At 37.5% G+C, this 26,882-nt stretch overlaps 1 protein-coding gene across 1 annotated transcript in view; it reads left to right on the top strand.

Annotated features, from left to right (window-relative positions):
- LOC26525957 (protein CEPU-1) overlaps window positions 1-26,882 on the top strand; it is a 185,348-nt gene that overhangs the window by 57,362 nt on the left and 101,104 nt on the right. The window contains exons 3-4 of the mRNA XM_026982821.1: window positions 268-384; window positions 14,175-14,268. Of these exons, the coding sequence (XP_026838622.1) occupies window positions 268-384; window positions 14,175-14,268 (211 nt within the window). The remainder of the gene's footprint in view (window positions 1-267; window positions 385-14,174; window positions 14,269-26,882) is intronic.

Consider the following 26,882-nt stretch of genomic DNA (forward strand, 5'->3'; position numbering starts at 1 on the left):
TTACCGTACTGCTGTCAGTCAGTCAGTGTAGACGTCAAGATATAAAAGAAAATGTTTTTATATATTTTTAATTTTATTATTTTGTTAGCCAATTTTCATCGATTTGCGAGAAGAATTTTAAAATGGGAGTAATGGGATCTGATAGTCGAAAAACATATAGCGTTTTGTATAGTATGGTTTAGTAATTTAAGAGATAATTTATTGTTTGTCGTACAAATTTGCAAATAAAAAATAAATAATTTACCAACAAAACTTACTATTCAATAGGTGTCATGGATACGGCATAGAGACTTACATCTGCTTACTGTATCTGAGAGCACTTACACTTCGGATCAGCGCTTTACTTCCATTTACAATAAGCAAACTGGAGATTGGTCCTTACAGGTAAGTCACATTGTTTTAAGCTATGTGAACCCATTATTTATATTCCTTGCGGACGGCATTATATGTTCAAATTGGACCTAACGAGTTCGTTTCTGCAAAAACTTGTATACCTTTTATGAAAACAATATAATTATTATTCTTGAAAATTATTATATATTCTTATTATATTCTTAAAAATTAAAAAACCGAGGTAGCTTTAAGTATTCCATAGTTCGAGAAACAATCTGGTATATTTGACGATGGCATTTGACGACACACGGAGCCTTTCTTTTTTTTGTGAATGATGGCTGGTGTATATGATATAGTTATCATATCTGGCCCGTTTCGACGTATATTCTAACTGTAAAAAAACCTTGCTTAACATTTCCCATTTCCCTTTCCAGCCCTGGTTTTCAAACAGAAGAGCTCGACCCATTCACCAGAATATTAACAAGAACGCTCAAGAGTACTTTTTTTTTTTTTTTTTATTAATGTCGAAACTCTAGTTAGAGTTACATCAGCCTATTCCCGAAACTCTTATTGGAGAATGTTGTTGACCAATTTTTGTAGTCTCTGCTTCCGACAGTTTTACTAAATGCATCCCTGAAAGAGTACGAACAACCGCTTCTATTAAATGGTGTTTTTATTTAAATGGTGTAAAAATGATTTAATATTATAGGAAGGGTTACCTTGTGACTGCAGCACAGCAACCCTTGGTGCACCATGAAAAACATTTTATGTGATTAAACTTGTCTCAAATCGACTGCACTTTAAGAAATTCATGCAAGGTCCGCCAAGACTAGGTATAATACATGTAGAGTATACTTTAGTATTATACATGTAGAGTTGGTAATAATAAGAATAGTTTATTACAATACATAATGTGGTGAGATAACGACAAATAAACATACAAGTATAGCTGGTATGCATTGTGGAACGCTGGGCAATAAGCCACAAGTTTAAATTTAATGTTCCGAAATTTTCTAAGTGCCAGCTGAAGCTGACGTTTTCTTACTCCAGAAGTAAATGCGGTGCAATTTGTTAAAAAAAAAACAACTAAAGTAAAACTGCCCCAAAACTATCCTTTCAGGCATTTCTGTCTAGCTCAGTTTGTTGTGCTCTGGAGTATATGTGTGGAACTGGTTCGGAGGCTATAATCTTCTTGGGCTGACTTGCACTTCCTATTCCAATCCCCGCATCCTTCCTAAGGATATTGGTCAACGGTCCATATATTTATAATAAGTTTTCTGAAAAAGTTTATTTATGGGAATTTTAAATCTATTTCCAATTCTTGTTATGTCTTAGATTGAACTGCATTGCGGTATATGTTGATCAGGTTTCGAAATATTTGATATTTTACAAATATAAATCTAATAATAACAAATAAAGCTAATGAATCAAGAAAGACGGCACAGGGTAACTATAAGCCCTGCTTACCATGCTTTTCAGTTTTCTGTAGTTTATATTATACTAACTCGTATAATCTATAATCATGCATTTTGTCTACGAAGACTTTCCTGGCTTGATTTGGTGTTGACTTAATAATTATTTCTTGGGTCAAACATTCATCAACTTTCTTTTTGACTGCATTTCCTCTTTAATGGACACACGAGATAGAGGCTAAAAATCAGCCAGGTTGAGGACCAGTATAAAAAATAGCCCAATCTCTAACGGAGCATCCGTACAACCTCCATGCGACCTCCAGATCAGCGGATCTCTAGGCAGACGGGCCACCCCTTCTTCGCTGCTCTTAGCAACAACTATGTGAAATGGTAACAATAACTACCAGAAAATTGATAATAAGCAACTACACCCTTTCGGAAAAAGTTCAGAGATAATTAGATCCCTCCATCACGATCATTAAAAAAAAAAAATGTCCTGATGCTTCGCACATACCGAACAGGCTACATGCGGCCCATCCGACTGTATTATACAAGTTATCATGCGGGCGAAGAAGAATTTAGTCGGGATACAGACTGGATTCTAAAAAAACGACTGTGAATTATAATAAGTTGCACAAAATGTTGAAATCCTTGACGTCAGCTAACTAGCGGCCTTAAGGTTAACGGTTTTAAATGATGAATGCCGTTAACATCGAGAAAAACACGAGAATAGCAAAGCCTAGAAGGCAAAAAAAAAGTCCGAAAAACGGCGTTTCTTTTCAGGCTACATTTTGATAAAACTGAAAACCAAATAAAATTATCGAATTAAAACGATCTTGAGTATTGTTGTTAGGCGATCTTGCAATCATTGCGCAAGAGCGCAAGGCTGATTCCTTAATGCAATACCATACGCAGGCATACTGCCAAACAGAGCCGCGTTGCGTGAAGTGAGACGGGCAGCATTTTTCACGAGATTGTAGCACTATAAAGCAATCTCTTGCAACGTGCATTAACAGCACCCGGCTGTTAGGTAGCGAAACATGAAGAGCAAAATAAGTACGCTAATATTCGAAAGACTAGCTAACATCGAACATAATTATTTAAGTTACCCGAATCTAATATAAATATGAACAAAAACTTAAAATTATTACCTGTTATTCCAACGGACTGCTGCGGAAACATGAGGTGCACAAAGCAAAGAAAGCTGAATAGCAGGAGGGCAATTCAAGGGCAGGACCTTGGACCCCGGCAAAGCGGGGAGACCGTAAATTAACGGTACCGCGCCTAACGTTAGACTCGATTCGGCCAACGAGTTCGAACGGTAACGGTGCGGACTTTGAACGAGCATAAAGAACACGCACCGTGAGCTAATGTTGCTGGACCTTGGAACCGAGCGTGCCGTGCGCAAGAAGGGAAATAATGGTATTATTGCGGCCTATAAATGGACGGCACAAGCGTAGCGTGTCAGTCAACGAGAAACCGAGCAATCACGACAAATCAGTGCGAACGCGAACACAGTACCACAAAAAGAATTCAAGTGATAAAACACATCAGGAGCAAGGACAATGAACGCCTGCGGATAAAGATCACAGAGCCGATTCGCTGAAAAACAATAGGTCTACAAGGATGAGACTGCTACGTTGAGATCCATATGGTAAGGATACAACGGTCAAAACTGAGGAGCCCTTCCCGGTGTTTGCAAAGGTGGTTCTGGGAAGAGCTTCGGTTCATCCTAACGGACGACACACCTTGCGGCCCGCCACCATAATATCCTAGGTTTCATTCGAGCCGAAATAGGTCCCATTGTCAAGAACGACGAAAGAAGAACGGCAAGGGATCGACGCCGCACAGCAGACGTCGAGGACAGACGGAGCGATCACTTTGTGTGATTGCCCGACCAAAGAAAATACAGAGTTTTAGATTCGAACAGCTTTACTTACAGACTATTTAAACGATAGACTTCTATAGTCCTAGGCTTCGGCTGCGCGGCGTCGCACCTTCGTCGTCCTTCCCTTGTTTTCGACAGCCAGTGCCGGCTCGACTGGGCTTAGGATATTATGGTGGGGAGGTGTCTCGTCCGTGGGTAAAGCCAACGCCCGTCCCCGAACCACCTTTGCCGTCCAATGACTTCAATGTCCCTTCTGACCATGCCAGGTTCTTCACTTTGCAGTGATCGTCCTTCTGCGTCCTGCGCGTTCTCACTGACCGTTAACTTGTCGACGGGTGCGAGTGATAGACTCTCTCACTCGCGGATCTTCTTTCGATTCCGGGGTATACCTCTTCGCCTATTTGAACTGACTCTCTGTCGCGCGGCCGCATCGAGACTGCGCCCGTACTCTGCCCGATTATCGTCTTGCACGTATGACTTACGCGTGTTAGCTGACTGTCCTGAGCTGAGCCTGCACCGTCCCTTTATAGGCCGAAGGGATCCCGTTATTTCCCCATTTGCGCACGGGTACAAGGTCCAACCCATGTCCTGTTAGTTCAAGGTGCGTCCTTCTTGTGCTCGTCCAAAGTCCACACCGTTACCGTTCTGCGGCCTTGGCCGGCTTGAGTCCAAGGTCCAGCGCGGTACCGTTATTTCAGGGTCTCTCCGCTTTGCCCGGGTCCAAGGTTCATTATTCCCCGTTTGACCTTGCTGTCCTTGACTGCTCTCGCGTTTCAGCCGTCTTCGCTGTTGCTAGGCCGCTCAACACTAGGCCGGCAACACTAGCAACACATAAGTCAGACCCCAAATTCTTGGTGACAATAACAACTTCGACCGCGGTTACATAAACAATCCGCCGATACCGAATTCGTTATCCCCGCTAAGCAACCAAATTGCTATCGCAACTCTCTTAAAAGAGCGCAGTCCACTTAAACATAGAAGAGAGCAACTTGTGTTTCATAGAACCAAATTCAGACAAGGGTTTGCTAAGCGTTCAACTCGCACTCCAGCTTTAGATTTAATTCCTTCACTTTACCTTTAAGATTGTCTCCGATTCAAAGTTGTATTTTTGTCTTGAAATAAAAATTATATTTTGTTCAAAACTTGCAACCGCGAACTCGTTATTGGCGCAGTCGGTAGCAACAAAGTGCTCCGAGAAGTGACTAATCCGCCATACAGCCAGTGCTGAACAAGTTTTTCAAATCACTTCAACTCGGTACCCCACCATATATGTGTAAACGCTAATAGAAGTGTTAAAATTTTAAATAAGTTTTGCAAGTTCAAAACCACTAAAGGACAACTGATGCCCCAGGTTTTGTGTTAGACATAAATATAGCCCGCAAATCAAAAAGCGTGATCGCTACGAGGAGTGACAAAACTTAAAACCCCATGGCAAAGTGCGCTGACTAAGTTAAACAACAACAACAAACAACACATCCCAACAGCCAGGTGAACCAGTGCAACAAGTGCAGTTACTGTCAGAGGATCACCTCAACCAAGTACCCGGTCAAATTAGACAAGTGCCCATATTCACTGGAGTGACACAAAAATTGTGCTCATTCATTAAAAGGATTGAGTTCATATAGCAGCTGGTCCCAACGACGGATATCCGCCAGACCCATGTATGAATAAGGGCATGTATTCTATCCCATGTATTCTAAATGCAGATCAGCGGTGATGCTCAAAGGGAGTCCCAACTAAGTTTGGCAAGGACAACTAAGGCACAAAAGGAAAGCGTTTATGACATTTCATGGTCCTATAGAGCTAAAGCTCAAAATACAAACCAACACAAAGACGAGACTACATTCAAATGCCTTGATCCGCCATCGTCAAATGATGCATAATTTAACTTCTCGTTACAAAATGAGTTAAGGGAATTTAATGAATTTAGACTGGACCATTTAAATAACGAAGAGGAAATAGCCCTCACAAAGGTTTTGAGTTTAAAGAAATTCAGTGCAAGGAGGGTAAAAATTTGACCTTCACTAGTACAATAAAACATTCAATAAATACGAAACATGAGGACCCAGTATATAAAAGGCCTTAAAAATACTCCAAAAGAAATGAAAGACATGATGCGACAAGGCATCATAAGAAAGTCCAAGTCTCCGTATTGCGCTCCTATTTGGGTAGTACCAAAAAAAAAAAAGACGCATCGGGAAAGGTAAAATTTCGCATAGTCATTGACTATCGCATCCGCAACGATATAACCGTTGATGACAAATACCCTATACCAGTAATGGGTGAAATATTAGACAATATTTGCTTGGTAATTGCCAGTATTTCACAACCATTGACCTAGCAAAAGGTTATCATCAAATATAAATGGATTCAATAGCGAAGACGGCTTTTTCAACTAAAAATGGCAATTTCGAATACACTCGAATGACATTTGGTTTAAATAATTAACTTGCAACTTTTCAGCGTTGCATGAATAATCTCTTAGAAGATTTAATTTAAAAAAAACTGTCTCGTATTCATAGACGACATAATTGTGTACTCCACGTCATTGGAAGGGCACATATTGTCCTTGCGAAAGGAATTTTTTAAGCTAAGAGAAGCAAACTTAAAGCTACAACTGGATAAATGCGAATTTTAAAAGAAAGAAACTGAATTCTTAGGCCAAATAATATCAACAGATGGTATCAGACTAAACCCTATTACAATAGCTTGTAAACTTCCTTATACCAAAGTCCACCAAAGAAATAATATCATTTCTAGGTCTTTGCGGTTTTTACCAAAAATTTATTCCTAACTTCTCAAAAATAGCTAAACCACTCACATTAAGATTAAAAAAAGGTTCAATAATTACCATTAAAGATTCAGACTATAACTTAGCTTTTGAAAAACTAAAACTCTTAATAACGTCTAATCCAATACTCACACATCCCGACTTTAAAAAGCCTTTTTCATTAACTACTGACGCCAGCAATTTTGCTGGCATGTTTATGGGCATAAACCCATATGCTATGCAAGTAGAACTCTAAACGAGCATGAACCAAATTATTCCGCAATTGAGAAAGAACTCCTTGCAGTCGTTTGGGCCACTAAATATTTCATGTCCTATCTTTTTGGTAGAAAGTTCGAGATCTTAAGCGATCGATCACAAGCCGTTAGTATAGCTCGATTCAATAAAGGAACCAAAATCAGATTAAATGAGTTTGATTACCACATAAAATACCTCCCAGGTAAAGAAAATCATATAGCCGATGCTCTATCAAGAGTAAAAATTAAAGAAAATCTCTCAGAAGAAACTTCTAGTGAAATTTTGTTACCAACACAAGCTACCATTCATAGCGCTCAAGAAGACAACCAATCCTATATTTCCCTAAAGGAAGAACCAATAAATTACTTTAATATTAATAATAATACAGTAATATTTAATAATAATAATAATACAGTAACACTAAAATACTTCCACAAAACAAAAATAAAAATTCATTATGAAGAAATGACAAATGCCTATGCCAAAGAATTAATAAAAGAATATTTGTGCACAAAGAATAACATAATTTACTTTCACAGCGAAACAGATTTCATTACATTTCAAAACGCCTACATAGAAATTGTCAGTCCGAATAATATAACTAAACTTATAAGAGCAACCATTAAATTAATAGATTTCCAAACATATTCTGTATTTAAAGAAATAATAATAAAAACCCGCAGAGATCTTTTACATCCAGGAATAGAGAAACAAATTAACATTTTTTAAGAAAAATGTTACTACCCAGATTAGTAAAAGTTAATACAGAACATTATTAATGAATGCAAAATATGTAACATGTGCAAAACAAAAACATAGAGACATTAAACTTACTTATGAATTAACTCCAGAAATGTTTCCCGAAACTCAGTTCAAACTAATGAATTAAACGAAGTAATAAAAGCAGTCAATGGAGGTATTGAAGTAATAAATCATTTAAGAGCAATTTATGAAGGTGATCAAGGACTAGAACTTTTAATATTCAATTTGCAACATTTCACGGATTACATTGAAGACATAGAACTCTTATGCAACTTACCAGACTAGGCATCTTTAACCCCAAATTATTGAAACACGACCCCTTATCACATGTAAATTCTGACTTTGACCTGGTTAAAATCGGATTCAAATGGAATACTTTTTATTTCCCATATTCCTAGAGATATCATTAAAACAGCACTTTTAAATATTATACCCTACCCAGGCAAAGATAACAAAATACTAATAGAAGATGTTCATGATAAATTTTACATTCAAAAGTCAAGTTTATAAGCAATACTCCATAGAACCAATATTAAATAAGTGTATTACAGTCATAGTAGATTATTTTAACTTGGGAATTATCAAAAACGATTTAAAATCAAAATTGCATAATAGAAGGAGATAAAACCTTATAATTGTTCTGTTCAAATACATTCCCCGAAAAATAATTGTAAAATATAAAAAAGAAAATGCCACACAGATACAACAACCAAATAATACACCATTAGAAAATGTAACAGAAAATGCTATTTTGTATCCTAGATTATCCGGTCTAACTCGATGTATTCCATGATTTGATCGGTATTTGTCGTCACAGGTCTTCCGCCGGTTGGCTTATCCATAGTGTCGTTTTCACCGGCTCTGAATCGTCGAAACCATTCCTCCGCGATTCGAAGTGATAGAGTACCATCCCCCAAAAACACCATTAATCTCACGGAACGTTTCTCTAGCGGATTTGCCTTTAACGAAGGAAAACTTTAAAATAGCGCAAATTTCGGCGTTAGTGAACTCCATGTTTACACGTCTATAACTGTTGAAAATCATCCAAACTAATCATGCATAGCGTCGTTTTGTAGGTTATGTCAAGACCTTTCAAATTATGTATAGTATTGCCAGATACGAGTCAGATACGTAGCGCTTTGTACATAGCCGCGAAATTCAAAAGACAAAAAGGCGGAAGGGAGATATTTGACGACCTTATATTAGACGAAAATATGGACATACCATAAATAAAAATATTATTATTGACTTACGAAATTGGATCTTAAAAATGGTACATGCACATGCAAGTAGTGTGTCTTAACAAATAATCGATCAAATACAGAGCTCTTACAACACGTGTAGGGCAATTATTATTTTTGCGTATGCCCATGGGCTCTGCAAGGACTTCCTAGATATTTTTATTTTTTTTTACCCTTCTTTTAATTATTGAATCTTCTCAATTTCGAGACTAACAATAAGTGTATCAAATCTTATACTATAACCTAATTAGCAGTCATGTAGGCTGGATCTGTAAAAATGGCCCCTGAAAATTATGGCTTATGACAAAGTCGGTGTGTTGCAGGCGGGTTCGGTTGGAGACCCGAGTCAAGTCCCTTGCGAAGGGATTTGGGTGGGCAGAGAGTTTTACATAGTAGGACGCTTTTTGCTCGTCCATTTCATATTTTACTGCGTGAATGCCGAAATCCCTGTAGATGTTTTAGTTTGGAATATATTATGGTTCCCCAGTGATAGTTCGCAGGATCTTTGATTGAGCTGTATGATGTATATGTTGGTTCCTCTCGGTTCCTCATGCCGAGATACGTTAATTCATTGACTTGGGGGATCTGATTGCTATTCAGACAGATCGGAGGGCAAGTTTGTCTGTTTAGAGTAAACGTTATGGGTTTACACTTTTGTTTGTTTATTTTAATACGCTAGTCAGAAAGCCACTTCTCGACTATCGAGAGGTGGGGGTAGTTTCTTTAGTGAAATATTGTCAAACATTATAAAAAAACCAAGCGATTATATGTATGGACGATATACAGCAAGAACTAAGAAGAACATGTAGAAATTTGATAAAAATTAGTTCAGAGGTTAATGTTTTTCAAAGTTTTAATTCCATTCTTAATTAAAACTTAATTAAAACAAATGCAAATTTTTGCAAGACAAGATTAAGGGAAAACTACCTTTAGAAGCCGGAAAAAAGGTATTTTTGCAATCGATTTTTAGGGAAATGAAGACAGTTCTTTTAAAATCCATATAATATTTATTTAGACTGAGGTGAGAAAACAAATTTTTTTTAAGTGAAAGTAGAAATCTAACTAATTTTTCAAGGATGTTGTAAGTCATATCGCCGCTGACATCGTAGATTGAGTAAGTGATGCTGGTCGCAATTTTAATCTAAAATCAGCAAATCAAACATTTTCTTACCGAGTTTTGTCGTCTATAAACTAAAATATTTGCGAAATTCGAAAATTAACCCTGTCAAACAGGCTACGAAAAACAAAATTCGGGATTTTCACAAAAGATATCGTTATAATTGCTGGCAATTAGAATCTACAAATTTTTTAAAACAATTATGTTTACAATTAGGTAAAATGAATGCTAGTTGCTTAAAATAATTTAAGTAGTTGTTTTATTATCTCAATTTTGATAAACATGGTTCGTTTGCGGTCAAGAAAAGACTGGCTCGGCGCCAGTCACTTCCGGAAGGCATCTCTTCCACAATTCCGAGAAAACGCTGTTAAAACTTAGACACGACATTCTGGGGCAATATACCTATCGATTAAAACAATAAAAAAAATTTGTATTTTTAAGTGTCTTAAGGTGTCTCCCTCTTACGTATTTAGTTTTTCTGATTTTCGAAAGCTGACGATACAAAATCTTCCTGTTCCACCTCTGTATCGCATACTGATGGCTTTTAACTTAAGTTTTTTAAACAACAACGAAGTTCGTGGAAGCGCCAGTTTGGCTTTATACAATTATAATGATGACGTTGATGCCAATGCGTTAGGACTCAGAAAAAAGAAGACACAAATTGGCATCCGATTTTTTATTTTCAAAAGAAATTTACAACAACGAATGCGAAACACCAAAGTTTTAAAGAGGCATTAGAGACGTTTAATACAGTTTATACGTTGAGAAGGATGTATTTTCTATCTTAAAGTTTTAAAATTTCAAACAGACTGCAACACATTAACTCATTAACTCACAAAAATTGACTTGAATCCCAAAAAAAATAGTCAAATGGGCTTAAGATATTAAAGAGTTCGATTATGAATTAAAGCATAAAGCAGGCAGTTAAATTCAGCATGTAATAAGAAAAAAGTGATTAGTGAGCAAATCCAAGGAGGAGCATGATTTGTAGAACTACTACGACGTATTAGGACATATTGGAAGCTACAAAATATTAGATACCATTGGAAAAACGAACTGGTTTCTAAACATATTAAACAAATTTAATAATAAAGATTTAAATCAAAATTAAATATATAATATTATATTCAAAGTTCTCCCAAAAGGTCAAAAGTTGAACTTGGCTGGCAATAGAACAGAACAAGATAGAATGCTATAGCCGAGTTCCACGACTATCAGATACCCGTTACTCAGCTAGTGGAAGTGCGATTGAGAAATTTCAAAATTTTCTGGAATATCGGTAGAATTTTCGAAAAAGAAAAATAAATAATGAAACAAAATTTAAAATTTGTTCAAAAGTGTGGGCGTGTTTTGGTCGGCTTATGGGCGAAAGAGTGGCCGTGGGAATACGATTTTTGTCAAATCGATAGAAATATACATAACTAATAAACAACTAAAAAATATCACAATATTTTTTAAGGTTTGTGGGCGTTAGAGTGGGCGTAGCAGCATCATTTAACAAACTTGCAGCGCAAGTCTTTGTGTCTGGAATCCCCATGCCTGATATCAACTTTCTAGCTTTTATAGCTCCTGAGATCAAGGTGTTCATACGGACAGACGGACGGACGCTGTTTAGTCAGTTCGACTCGGCTATTGACCTGGTCAAGAATATTTATACTTAATATGGTCGGAAACGCTTCCTTCTGCATATTATACATTTTCTACAGTATACTCGTTTACTCTACGAGTAACGTGTATAAACAAATTTTTTAAAAGTGTGGCCGTGGCAGTTTAGAAATGTACAAGACTAATAAAAAAGTGGAAAAATAGCATAACATTTTTCAAAATTGTGGCCGCGGCAGTTTTGTGCGGTTTGTGGGCGTTAGAGTGGGCGTGGCAACATTTGGAAATAAACTTGCTCAGCGTTTTTGGAAGCTGCATCTCAATATTCCAGCTTTTGTAGTTTCTGAGATCGAGGTTATCATACAGACAGACGGACAGACGAACAGACGGACATGGTCAGTTCGACTCGGTTATTGATCCTGATCAAGAATATATATACTTTATATCCTTCTGCCTGTTATATACTTTTCAACGAATCTAGTATACCCTTTTACTCCACGAGTAACGGGTATAAATTATCTTTAGAAGTTTTTGTATATTTTTATTTGTATACAATTATAATAGAATTTGTGCGGTCTGCACTTAATGAGACGAATTTGTATGTTTGTGCGTGGCGATGACCGACGCTTTTGATCTCCAAATATCGACTGCCTATTACAGAATAGATCTATTATCTTTACCCCACGTTCCTCAGCAAAGCTTAGCTCTTCTCTCAAAAGCTCCGATGCGCTTGCATTAAACTAAGGGCATAAGCAATATGTAAATGACATCAGTTAAATTATACATAAAATCAAAATACTTTCCAAAAGTGGGAGCGTGACAGTTTTGGGCGGTTTGTGGGTGCTAGAGTGGGCATGGCAACATCAGGAAACACACTTGCTATGGAATTTGCACGCTTATTCTCAACATTCTAGATCTTAACGTTCATACATACGGACATGGCTAGATCGACTCGGCTATTGATCCTTATCAAGAATATATTCTTTCCCTTTTATTCTACGAGTAACGGGTATAAATATTGAAAGCGTATACAAGCCAGAAAAGAAAATCACGTTGCACTTTGACGTCAGAACAGAGTTAAGTGGTATCCGACGCGGCAACATTCCGCAGCGAATTATGTTTAGCATGACTAACGTCGTCATGCATGGAAAATGTTGGTATCATCTGCTATTATTAGAGGAACGTGGTTCGCAGGGACAACTTGAAATAATAATTACCTTCAAAAAAGTATTAAATAAGTTTGCTAGGAAGCAATATTTTTATTCTATTGAATTCAAATTTTCCTTGCATTGGTTCCTTCTGCAGTTTTTTTTTTATTAACAATCGTTCAAGCTCTGATCATTGATTGTTCACACTCCAATTACATACGCGTCTTAGATGGAAATGTACTGATGTGGGACTATCGCACTCACTCAAGAAATCTGACCAAATTTCCTGTATTGATAGAAGAAACAGGAAAATTATCCGCAATTTTTCCGCAGTCTTATATGACAAAACGGTTAGACGTTGAAGGTAATCATATTAGTGACTTATTGTCCGTTTTGAAAATACGTCATAGTATAGCTATGACTTAAAATGAGCTTACGAACACCTGAATCGATTTCTAAAGATGGAAAAATAATTAGTTGACACTCCAGAAAATTCAAAATTGAATGCTTACAATCTCTCTTGCTAAAGACCATAATGATATGAAATCTGTGCTTATTGAACATCCCATATAGATATCGATAGCAAGCTTGTTAGAAGCACACCAAAACCACACTATACTGCAACAACAAGATGACACTGTAGCTGAATGCGGCGACAAGATCTTGGCCCTATCTGACTGCACTAAAATTACCTACGCGTGAATATGCAAGTAAGCCATACACGACACCTGCGCTCGAGGACTTCATGAAGGAGGAACAGCGGCTTCACCATTGCTTAGTATCATGGGACACGACCAAGTTTTGAGCATGCTATATCTACTGAGGATATCGTAACCTACAGAATAATAAGGAACTTCAAGAAGACATAGAGAGACATAGAGACAAGAGTCCCCTAAAAACTTGGTTTACTACTGGAGTTGGTATGAGCTGTATTCTTACTAGCTCACTCACTCCAATGCCTAAGGAAAATGCGTCCAGCAAGGGAATTTCACAAGGTCGTGGATTATTATAAAATGTGCAAGGATAGTTATAATCTCAGGGAAGAGTAGATAAAGACTGCACTTAACTATTTAAGAAAAATAATCAGAAAAAAGAACTGCAGTCGTAGTGCCGACGTAGCGAAAATGGTCTGCTGCGTCGTACTTAATAACTTAAAATAAAAGCATACAGATTATAGTAAAGCCTCAACTGTATATTTTATGTAATATTTTATTTAATGTTTTCCCACCCACTCTAACACCCACAAAACGCCCAAAGTGACAAACATACACTGTTTAAATTTATATAATTTCTTTCTCGGTTTATTATTTGTCTTCTGAATTTTAAGTATCTTCCTAGCACTCCTAGTAGCTGAGCAACGAGGATCTGGTAGTCGAGAAAAGCGACTTACGCTGTAAGCAGAAATGTGCAGTACATTTATTAAACTTTGTCATGGCTGTCTGTTCAAAAGTATTTTTCTCTAAATTTCAGAGCCATCTTTTTTAAACTTTAGAATGATCGCATAGAAGGTAGAAAGAGACGTTCGGACTTATAGTATAATTCAAATATGAAAAGCATTAGTAATATAACTTTATATATCCAAATGAAAATGCTATTTTGAACTGTAATACTTTTATAATAATAAATATACATTTTTACATTTCAAGATAAAGTTTCCTCAACTAAGAGACTCGGGAATTTACGAATGTCAAGTATCCACAACACCACCAGTAGGATATACAATGGTATTTTCAGTTGTAGGTAAGTACTTAATCTCCGGTCTTGTGCATAGTATGAACAGTAAGCGGAAATTATCAAGCAAAACAAAAGCCTTTTAAAAAATAATCTAGTAGTAGTAGTGAGTAGGTTACGTCATGTTTAAAGCACACAATCATGGATGCAAGGTTCTCGAAATTGGCCAAGACGGGGACGCTGAGCGATTGGTTGGTTTCTTCTAGACCCCTGAAGTCAAGGCTAACAGATCGAAAGGATCTTAGGATATAGGGGGAAAAGCGGTCTTAAATTTAGAGAAGTTTTAATCTTCGAAAGTGTACTTCGGTGCGTCTGTCGACTTCAGAATCAGAGCTTTAAAGCTTGTGACACCTGATTTCTAGAGGCCACCCATATGTGGTGCTCCTAAAAGGATTTATATGTATTTCTAAATAAGCGGCTAACGAATACGACGACGATTTGCACCAGTCATAGACACTTTAAAGACTTGAAAGAAATCGAGAGACAGCGAGAGGCAGCGCCAACGAAAGTTTTGCCCTTATTAGATCAAGGCTACCATTTCACGGAAGCCAAGATTTTCTAGGTCGTTTTATCGGTCGTAAGTTCTAAGTGGATGGCTTTAGTGGAAAAACATATACGGTCGCGTTAAAAAAAAAAAAAACAAATACTTCCCATTAATTACATCCCCATTTTAAGTAGCATTGTCATGGTAGGGAGGGAATTATTATTAGGGAATTATTAACATCCAAAATTCCCAATACTTATCAGAATCTTTAGCTTATCTTCACACGTGTCGGCGTGTATCCGTAGTATCAATATAAAGCCATTTCTTTTATTAATCGATAGTCCAGTTTTGAATATTGTTTTTGATAAAGACGCACTTATTAAATGTAGTAGCGTTTCGTACTATCTTAACCTAAAAGAACCCTGACCTACGGCGAGCTAGACCCGAGCATAGCAGGAGTGCGCATAGTAATTACCACCCACTATTAAAAGATCAGCTAGTTAAAATCTGTCGAACTACGTACACTACAGACTAAGCCAGAACCTCATGTGCCGTTAAGTTCCCACTACCGCTTCGTGCAATCGGATACTGGATAGTACGGACTGCACTACTGGGTGCTCGGCAATTGGGCTAGGAATTGCTGCCGTATGTGGACTTAAGCGCCTGTAACCCGCCCTCTTAGTTCTTACGAACGCTCCGGGTAAGTGCATTGCTAACGTACGCAATCTCCGACACAGTCGACCGGGTCTTCACCACAATCCCGCTACACACGCGGGTCCTTGCTAGGATTGGGGCCGCCTGTTCAAACACTATCGGACTCACCGCTCACAACGACAGGGTCTGGTCTCGATTCGTGGTGTCGCAAGACGTCTCAACCTAGCCGTGCCTTGTCTCAATGCACCTCAACTACCTGTGTCTAAATTGGTGACTTGCCGTCCCGCACTTTGACGCCTGTAGCTCCCTTGCTGCTTTTTTCCTCAGATTCTCTCTTTACAGACTGTGTTCCTCCTAACTCTCTTTCTACCGGCTCAGTTTCTCCAAATCTCCCAAAACATTCATGCCATCCTTCCCTAGTTGACATCTGCATTTGTGCGGGATTTTAACTCCACCTCTACGGTTTTGTTCACATTGGCGACATTGTCAGAGGCCATGAATTGCTTACCGCCCATATTGGAAATTACTTTCTAGCGTTTTGAAATGCGAGTCTTCCTTTCATGAACTTTCTTCGCTATGTGTCATTTTGCAATCACCTTTTCATCCCAGTCCAGGATTTTTCTGGTCCTGGCGACTTGAACCCCCGTTGAATCCCAGAGGTCCCTTCTGGATACAAAAATGTATATTCCCGGGAAACTATGTGTTCTTTTTTACTTTTTTATATTTAACTTTTTCCAATTCTTTAGGATCAATGCCCGAATGATGAAATTTGCCAATTATTGGCCAAATTAATAGGCTGAGTTTCCTGTTCTGTATATTTCACCTTCTCTTCCTTCGGCTTATAAAATTAATAAATTAAGCTAAGGCTGCCAAAGCAAACCATCTGCCAAGCAAAATCCGCTACCGGATATGGCAGCAGAATGATAACGACAGAATGATAAATACAAAGAAGAGAGAATGTATAGTCGAGGGCTTCTGCTATTAGCAACCGTTATTCAGCTGATAAATTTAAAACAATAAATATGGCTCCATTTGGGGTCTTACGAGTCGACTTAAGTTTCTAAACATTGTAAAAGTTAGAAAACTCTATGTTACCCAACAATTTTGTTTGTCTAAAGCATACAGAGGCATCCACATTGCTATTTTACCGAAGTTAGTTTGAGCCTTATTAGTAACTACAAATGAATATTGATTAAGAATTACCGTATTATTACTATTGCTATTACCATATAATCCTATTTAAAATTCAATAAATTACCATATTTATTTAAAATAAATATCTTATTAATAGTTTATGTTTGGTTTTTTATTTATACCCGTTAGTCGTACAGTAAAAGGGTATACCAGATTCGTTAGGTTGATAGCCGAGTCGATCTGGCCATTTCCGTCTGTCTGTTTGAGCGGCTCGATCTCAGGAGCTACAAAAGAAGCGCAGTGGCGCGACTATCGAAAAAGCCTAATCAATATGAGTATTGCAATCGGTTGTAGGCGAATCCCTTGAAACAAGAACCCTTGACATCTACTGAAAATTTGAAAATTCTGTTACAGTGTTGTAGGCACACATATTGGTTACCCACTGTACCTATATGTCGGCAACATTTTAAAATACAAACATTTTAATCTTCAAACAGTTCAGCCCAATTGAATGTGCAACGTGAGCACCCGCTTGAAGTGCACCATTCATAATTGCATAAAGTCAGCGTTGTCACGCCGGCCAAGTTCTAACCGAACATAGTAACGTAATTATGCCTTCCTCACAATTCCCTTATACAAAGCCCGACCGCGGTGGTCCGCCTTATCGATTACTCATTAAATAAACAAACATTTCTCGATATTTCGGATGTCGTTAACTAAAAAAACATTTCTCGATATTGCGCATCCACTCAAGCTGCAACCAAAACCCAGCCATTAGCCAGGCACATAACCACGTAGTATATAAGAATTCTTTTTCCATATGTATGCAGATAAGCATAAGCAAGATGCGCTCTCGCGCAGATGAAGTAAGCAACCCAGTACATCTAAGATTTTCTCACATCATTTGTTTCAGTCCTAAGTCGACATTCAATCAATAAAAACGCAAAGCGGATTCATTCGGAGTTTTATTTATTTCGGCGTTGATCTTAGTTCAAATATGGATCATTTATTCGACTCAAAACAAAAACTATTTTACTGGCGCAGTCGGTAGGATTAAAAAGTATCCGAAACAAAAAAACCGCGAGTGGAAAATAAATTAACTTTTATAATCCGGTACTCGTGGACAATTACGCTTGTGATTTTCGTAACTTCAACTTGGATTATAAATCCATTTCGGTTTTCCTAATAAAGTGGAAGAAAAACCAAGAAAATCCCCAGATGAAATTCCTCCTATAAGTCCAACGGCAGGAGAAAGAAACATTACAAATAATAAAATTAGAGAAAAGTAGACATTTTTTCAACTAAGCTACCAAATAAGCAAACAAAAAAAAATCTATATCAACTTATAAGTGCAGCAGCAAAATATCAAAACAATAACAAGCTCCAGAAGACAAAAACGTGAAAACATAATAAACTCTATCAAAATAAAACTAAAACAAAATGGAACTACCTTATATTGCTGCACGACAACTCGTAATCCTAAACGAAAACAACCTAAGTGAAGCGCGAAGACAACTCAAAGACATTTTCCCATTTAAAGGAGATCCCTCAGCGCTTTATACGTTCATTAGTAGAGTGGATTACATCCTAGAACTCTACCCAACTAACGACCTGCGACAACAACGCATTCTACTCGGAGCTGTGGAACGAAACATAGATGGACAAGTAATAAGATCATTGGGACTACCAAATATCGAGGACTAGCACACCTTGAGGTCAAGGTTAATTGGCGAATACAAACCCCAAACGCCAAATTACAAACTTCTAAAAAATTTCCGAGAGACTCCATACAAAGGAAATTTACGAACATTCTGCGAGGAAGCTGAAAGTCGGCGCCAACTCTTAATATCTAAGCTACATCTAGAAGGTAATAATACCGCCCTCATCATTTATTTTCAAGCAATTAGGGACTCTGTTAAGATACTAATTCGAAAATTACCAACTAATTCGTATTTTGTCTCATCATGGCTCATACCAGTATCCAACCATTCAATCACAATATCCACCCATTCAAACTCAACAACGACAAATGTTCAACAGACCACCCATGAGACCTGGACAAAATCAATTCGGTGCAACTAGATTTGCAAACCCACAACCTAATTTTAATAGGAATCCATTTCCAAAAACACAACAAACTATAACTAACAACCCCAACTCCAACATTAAACAAACTTTTAAACGTCCTAGACCAGCTGACAGCGACCAATCAAGAATGTCTACCGACGAACTTAGACTTTAACATGCTCAAGAATATGGACCAACTGATCCAAACTGTAATCAACACTTTTACGAACAAGAGTTCTTTGACTACAATCAATACCAAACCCAGATTGACAGTAATCAACTTATGACGCCGTCCGAAAAAAAAGAATATTTTTCTCAATCTAACGAGAATTTACGGTTACCAGCCTCGGACAACACCAATACATTACAATTAAATTACACACAAAGGTCTTAAATACAAATGCCTCATTGACACAGGATCGACCAAGATGAGAGAAAATATATTTAGTCTCCCAATGCAATGCGATGTTTTTACATCTAACGGTGCCATAATACTAAACGAGTCTGTTACCATACCTAGTAACAATATTTTTAACAGGCCTGAACGAATTTATCTACATGATTTCTCAGAAGATTATGATTTATAAATTGGCAGAAAATTACTCAGTGATGTACAATCTATTATAAAGCAACAATTCAAAGGTTCATGAATAACATTCTTCGACCACTGTTTTATAAGCATTGTTTAGTTTATCTGGATAATTGTTTCTGGACATAATTGTTTTTTCTACATCGCTTGACGACGTCTAAATTCATTACAATTGGTTTTTAATAAATTGTCTCAAGCAAATTTAAAATTGCAATTAAACAAATGCGAATTGTTAAAAAAAGAAGTCAATTCCAACTAAAGTAAAAGAGATCAGCGCATTCCTCGAACTAACCGGTTATTACCGTAATTTTAATTCCTAATTACGCTGACATAGGAAAACCTCTGACAAAATGTCTAAAAAAAGGAATGAAAATAGATACAAAAAATCAAAATTATTTAGATGCATTTGAGAAACTAAAAGCCTTGATAATAAGCGAACTAATTTTACAACTCCCCAAATTTAAAAAAAAAAATTGTCCTTACCACAGATGCTAGTATGCTTTCTCAAAACGGTCATCCAATATCTTTCATTAGCCGAACACTAAATGAACACGAATTAAATTACAGTGCAATCGAAAAGGAATTACTCGCCATAGTGTAGGCAACTAAAACCTTTCGCCACTACTTATTTGGACGACAATTCGAAATAGCTAGCGACCATCAACCTCTTAGATGGATACATGCATTAAAGGAACAAAATCCTAAACTCCAAAGATGTAGAACAAAATTACAAGAATTGCAGTATACTATCGACTATATTAAGGGCAAACAGAACGTAGTGGCTGAAGCATTATCACAAATCAAAATTGAAGAGAATCATTATTGCAAAGTCACCCAACATAGTGCAGAGGAAGACAATAGCGAGCTTATTCATTTAACAGAAAAACCAAAAAATACTTTTAAAAAACAAATCATATTCGTCAAAACAGATCATAATAAAATATTCGTAGTCTCATCTCATTAAAAAACGTGCATTCAAGGAAATAATATTTCAATCACATGAAAAACTTTTGCACCCAGGTATCCAAAAAATGACAAAGTTATTTAAAGAAAGACATTATTTTCCAAATTGTCAACCTCTAATTCAAAACATAATAAATGAATGCAACTTGTATAACTTCACCAAGACAGAACATAGAAATACGAAAATGCCTTTTAAACTTACACCGAATCCTGAACACTGTCGAGATAAATTTGTAATAGAGATCTATTCATCTGAAGGCAAACACTACATTAGTTGTATCGACGTTTACTCGAAATTCGCCATCCTCGAACAAATTTAAACAAAGGATTGGATAGAGTGTAGAAATGCACTAATGCGAATTTTTATGAGACTACGAATAATCTTTGTGTAGTTAGTATTAATGATTTCTTTATGTGCTGCTTGTATAAATTCAAAATCTGCATCACTAATAATGTACATGGTGATGTATTTGTAAATGAAATGATCAAGCAAAAATTGCTTTGCTTTCTCTCTTGACATTTTATCGTAGAAGATTGTAGTAATTGAATTGCCGAAATTGGTTGATTTTTCTATTTTATTATGATCTGTTTTGACGAATATTATTTGTTTTTTAAAAGTATTTTTTGGTTTTTCTGTTAAATGAATAAGCTCGCTATTGTCTTCCTCTGCACTATGTTGGGTGACTTTGCAATAATGATTCTCTTCAATTTTGATTTGTGATAATGCTTCAGCCACTACGTTCTGTTTGCCCTTAATATAGTCGATAGTATACTGCAATTCTTGTAATTTTGTTCTACATCTTTGGAGTTTAGGATTTTGTTCCTTTAATGCATGTATCCATCTAAGAGGTTGATGGTCGCTAGCTATTTCGAATTGTCGTCCAAATAAGTAGTGGCGAAAGGTTTTAGTTGCCTACACTATGGCGAGTAATTCCTTTTCGATTGCACTGTAATTTAATTCGTGTTCATTTAGTGTTCGGCTAATGAAAGATATTGGATGACCGCTTTGAGAAAGCATACTAGCATCTGTGGTAAGGACAATTTTTTTTTTTAAATTTGGGGAGTTGTAAAATTAGTTCGCTTATTATCAAGGCTTTTAGTTTCTCAAATGCATCTAAATAATTTTGATTTTTTGTATCTATTTTCATTCCTTTTTTTAGACATTTTGTCAGAGGTTTTCCTATGTCAGCGTAATTAGGAATTAAAATTACGGTAATAACCGGTTAGTTCGAGGAATGCGCTGATCTCTTTTACTTTAGTTGGAATTGACTTCTTTTTTTAACAATTCGCATTTGTTTAATTGCAATTTTAAATTTGCTTGAGACAATTTATTAAAAACCAATTGTAATGAATTTAGACGTCGTCAAGCGATGTAGAAAAAACAATTATGTCCAGAAACAATTATCCAGATAAACTAAACAATGCTTATAAAACAGTGGTCGAAGAATGTTATTCATGAACCTTTGAATTGTTGCTTTATAATAGATTGTACATCACTGAGTAATTTTCTGCCAATTTATAAATCATAATCTTCTGAGAAATCATGTAGATAAATTCGTTCAGGCCTGTTAAAAATATTGTTACTAGGTATGGTAACAGACTCGTTTAGTATTATGGCACCGTTAGATGTAAAAACATCGCATTGCATTGGGAGACTAAATATATTTTCTCTCATCTTGGTCGATCCTGTGTCAATGAGGCATTTGTATTTAAGACCTTTGTGTGTAATTTAATTGTAATGTATTGGTGTTGTCCGAGGCTGGTAACCGTAAATTCTCGTTAGATTGAGAAAAATATTCTTTTTTTTCGGACGGCGTCATAAGTTGATTACTGTCAATCTGGGTTTGGTATTGATTGTAGTCAAAGAACTCTTGTTCGTAAAAGTGTTGATTACAGTTTGGATCAGTTGGTCCATATTCTTGAGCATGTTAAAGTCTAAGTTCGTCGGTAGACATTCTTGATTGGTCGCTGTCAGCTGGTCTAGGACGTTTAAAAGTTTGTTTAATGTTGGAGTTGGGGTTGTTAGTTATAGTTTGTTGTGTTTTTGGAAATGGATTCCTATTCCTATCCTAGATTCCTATCTAGTTGCACCGAATTGATTTTGTCCAGGTCTCATGGGTGGTGTGTTGAACATTTGTCGTTGTTGGGTTTGAATGGGTGGATACTGGTATGGATTAGGAAAAGGCTGTAATGGTTGTTGATATGGTGGATATCTGGATTGAAAGTGAGTTTAAGAGTTTGGATTCATTTTGCTTGTACTTGCATGCGGAGTATTATATTCAATTTTAGTTCTAATATTAGTTTGGCAAATATCTCCCTTCCGCCTTTTTGTCTTTTGAATTTCGCGGCTGTGTACAAAGCGCTACAGAGCTCGTATCTGGCAATACTATACATAATTTGAAAGGTCTTGACATAACCTACAAAACGACGCTTTGGATATTGCGTTCAACAGTTATAGACGTGTAAACATGGAGTTCACTAACGCCGAAATTCGCGCTATTTTAAAGTTTTCCTTCGTTAAAGGCAAATCCGCCAGAGAAACGTTCCGTGAGATTAATGGTGTTTTGGGGGATGGTACTCTATCACTTCGAACCGCGGAGGAATGGTTTCGACGATTCAGAGCCGGTGAAAACGACACCATGGATAAGCCAGCCGGCGGAAGACCTGTGACGACAAATACCGATCAAATCATGGAATACATCGAGTTAGACCGGCATGTGGCATCTCGTGACATCGCCCAGGAGATGGGAGTTAGTCACCAAACCATTTTAAGCCATCTGCAGAAGGCTGGATACAAAAAAAAGCTTGATGTTTGGGTGCCGCATGATTTGACGCAAAAAAACCTTCTGGACCGAATCAACGCCTGCGATATGCTGCTGAAACGGAACGAACTCGACCCATTCTTGAAGCGGATGGTGACTGGCGACGAAAAATGGATCACATACGACAATATCAAGCGAAAACGGTCGTGGCGGGTGAATCGTCCCAAACAGTGGCCAAGCCGGGATTGACGGCCAGGAAGGTTTTGCTGTGTGTTTGGTGGGATTGGAAGGGAATCATCCACTATGAGCTGCTCCCATATGGCCAGACGCTTAATTCTACCATCTACTGCGAACAACTGGACCGCTTGAAGCAGGCGATCGACCAGAAGCGTCCAGAATTGGCCAACAGGAAGGGTGTAGTGTTCCACCAGGACAACGCCAGACCACACACTTCGTTGATGACTCGTCAGAAGCTAAGGGAGCTCGGATGGGAGGTTTTATCGCATCCACCATATAGCCCGGACATAGCGCCAAGTGATTACCACCTGTTCCTGTCCATGGCGAATGCCCTTGGTGGTGTAAAGTTGAACTCAAAAGAGGCTTGTGAAAAGTGGCTGTCCGAGTTCTTCGCAAATAAGGAGCGGGCTTCTACGAGGGAGGTATTATAAAGTTGCCATCTAGATGGAAACAGATTATCGAACAAAGCGGGGCATATTTGAACTAAATCCGATCACTGTAACACTTTTTATAAGGCATTGAATAAAGAGCAAAAAAGCGGAAGGGAGATATTTTCCAACCTATTATTTGTTAAGGCCTTAGCCGATCTAATCTATCTTGAGTGCACGTGTACTTAAGAAACAAAAAAAAATATCTTATCTTAAGCAAATTAACTCCCGGCCGAGGCATATAGTCCCAACCTAAATCAGGCACAGCCCAAAAAAAGCAAGGAAAAGATGTGGCGGAGGATCGCTGCATTATGCATTAGTTAAGTTAGTGGTGTTAGTTAGCTTAGTTTTCTTGTTCCTCTTTTATATTTTCATTTACGTAATAATCTTTTCTGCTTTCGACAATTTTATTGAAAATAAATTGGCAAAGGTATGAATGAAATATAGAAAAAAACGTCCTTTGTATGGCGTCTCTCGGAAATTTTCCAGTAGTTTGTAATTTGGTGTTTGGGGTTTGTATTCGCCAATTAACCTTGACCTCAAGGTGTGCCAGTCCTCGATGCTTATGAGAGTAATATTTCTTGTGGATTTTCTTTGTTTTTTTTCCACTTTTTTTTTAGGAAAACGGAAATGGATTTAAATTCCAAGTTGAAGTAACGAAAATCACAAGCGTAATTGTTCACGATTACCGGATTATAAAAGTTAATTTATTTTCCTCTCGCGGTTTTTTGTTTCGGATACTTTTTAATCCTACTGACTGCGCCAGTAAAATAGTTTTTGTTTTGAGTCGAATAAATGATCCGTATTTGAAATAAGATCAACGCCGAAATAAATAAAACTCCAAATAAATCCGCTTTGCGTGAATTATGAGGAAGGCATAATTACGTTACTATATACATATGTAGTCCTCTTAACAGAGGTTCACAGTAGTCATGTAGTCATATGAAGTCATGTCATCTGCATGATTGCAAACTAAGAAATCTCGAAATTTTTAAAAGTTTTCGTCATGAAGAGATCAATTTTGATTTGCTTCGGGAAGTGGATTTAATATTTCCTTCCGGGGCATTGTAGTGTATGGAATACCGAATCGATAAATATATTGTCCTCGCACCTTTTTAATACACGAATGTGTTTCTGCTTTAGGTATTCAATATACGGATCTGGGTTTGTAACATCCACAGGTAAAAACAGATCAATGAAGGCTATTACACTAGAAATCTTCATTGTTGAAATCCACTTTCGGGGCTTCTTTCAGCCAAAACATGGCGTGGATATGAGGCGAACTTCTCTGTTGAAACTAAACTCGCTTATAATAGGTAGTAAAGAAAATAACTTCCAGAGACAGCCCATGTTTTTTCATGAGCTTTTAAACATTTCTATATTTGCCTGTTTTTATCATGCGCGCCTTCATAGATTCTTCTCCATTTCTATTAAACCTTTCCAGATTGCACTTGAGCAAGACAAACAGCTCTGGCCACCTAGTTACAGGGGTCGATAGAGTTAATAAAAAAGTTGGCAGCTCAAATTGGCGAATCATGGCCATGACCTTTCTCCTCTTATGTTCTAAGGGAGCAGGAGACGTGCTAATATCACTATGAAACCTAAATACCTCAACATGACAAATTAGGTTGCCAATAAAATATTCATTCAGTATGTTATCAGCTGTGATGGCACTGTAGGCACTTCGCTTACGTAGGCAGGTTATTTAGAATTTGAATTAGTTCCAGCTTCTTATAATTGAAGAATAACTAATCAGTTTGACAACCTCGTCTATCTGAACTTCTAAGTTCACATCTAACTAACATCTAATTTCATATGTAACATTCTAAAAATGGTCTTTTAATGCCAGAACATGTGCTTGGGAATGCCAATTCTTCAGACTCAGCATGGACAATAACGTCGAGAAGCTTTTGGCCCTCACCTGGGCCGTTATTCTTACATTGTACTTATGGTTATTCCCAAGCAAAGTTTCGTGTCCTCTAGGATTTAGTTCTTCGGCTTCTTTATTCTCATCGGAATTAAGAGCCTCCGAATTTTTATCCTCCTGCTGCATGACTAGTTGTCCCATTTTCCCGAGCTATATCAGGTCTAATCTCCTGACTTCGAAGTGCATTACTAGGATTTTCAGCTACCCTATTAGCACTAGGGCTTCTATATGATTAACTCTCTCACTTTTATTTCTAATCGCATCGCATATTTCTAATCGTTGCTAGTCGAGCATATAATCGTATGCTTCGTCGAGAAAGTGTATTTCTCGCCTGATCGACTAGCCTGCGATCCCTACCGCTCCTAGCCCTAGGTTCCCTTAGTCCTATCACGCTCTCTTTCTTATAAGAGTTTTATATTTCTTGCCTGTGCTCGAGGCAGGGTATTTACTTCTTGTTCACCCGCGCGATACTCGGGATCTAAACATCTCCATCAATGGTGTAGTGGCGCTTGGGTAATAAATAATAAATCACCCATAGCTCAAAAGTCTACTCTTAAGCTCAAATAAGGCAACGCTCTGCAAACAGCAAAATTGTTCTTCAAATTACCTGTAGCATACTTTCGCTTAAGCATAAGCTTCCAGTAGCGATGCTCGGGAGATAATAGGGAAGATATAGAGTCGCTCCCGATATTGAAAAGGGCTAGACATGATCTCCAATTTCCAACCCGAACTTAGCTAAATCCGCCCGAAGTTTGGTCCATTCTTTTTCAATCAGACAAGCAATCGAAACGGGCGTGTTGACCTATTGACTTATTTTGTTGACCCGAATTATCGGAGACAAGTGCTCGCTTTCAATCCAAAGGCATAGGGGCTCCTCAAGGCAGCGCACATTCTTAAATACCGAGCTTCGCAAGCTGCAAAGCGACAGAGCGGCGGAAGAGCAGCAGCAGGGCAGTGCTAAATTTGTGTTTTTCGGCGGCCGCAGAGTCGGCCATAACACCTCGCGGAGCAAAATTACGCCCATGTATCGATAGTGACGGTTTTCTCCACGATCGGATAAATATAAGTGCCTAAATAATTGTCTACAAAGATCTATTTCGAGGAGGCCGATCAAAACTCAATTTTTGTATATATTATATTTGTTAAGGCCTTAGCCGATCTAATCTATCTTGAGTGCACGTGTACTTAAGAAACAAAAAAAAAATATCTTATCTTAAGCAAATTAACTCCCGGCCGAGGCATATAGTCCCAACCTAAATCAGGCACAGCCCAAAAAAAGCAAGGAAAAGATGTGGCGGAGGATCGCTGCATTATGCATTAGTTAAGTTAGTGGTGTTAGTTAGCTTAGTTTTCTTGTTCCTCTTTTATATTTTCATTT

The sequence above is a fragment of the Drosophila erecta genome, unplaced genomic scaffold (genome assembly GCF_003286155.1).
Source record: "Drosophila erecta strain 14021-0224.00,06,07 unplaced genomic scaffold, DereRS2 tig00000219-arrow-pilon, whole genome shotgun sequence".
Classification (NCBI taxonomy): domain Eukaryota; kingdom Metazoa; phylum Arthropoda; class Insecta; order Diptera; family Drosophilidae; genus Drosophila; species Drosophila erecta.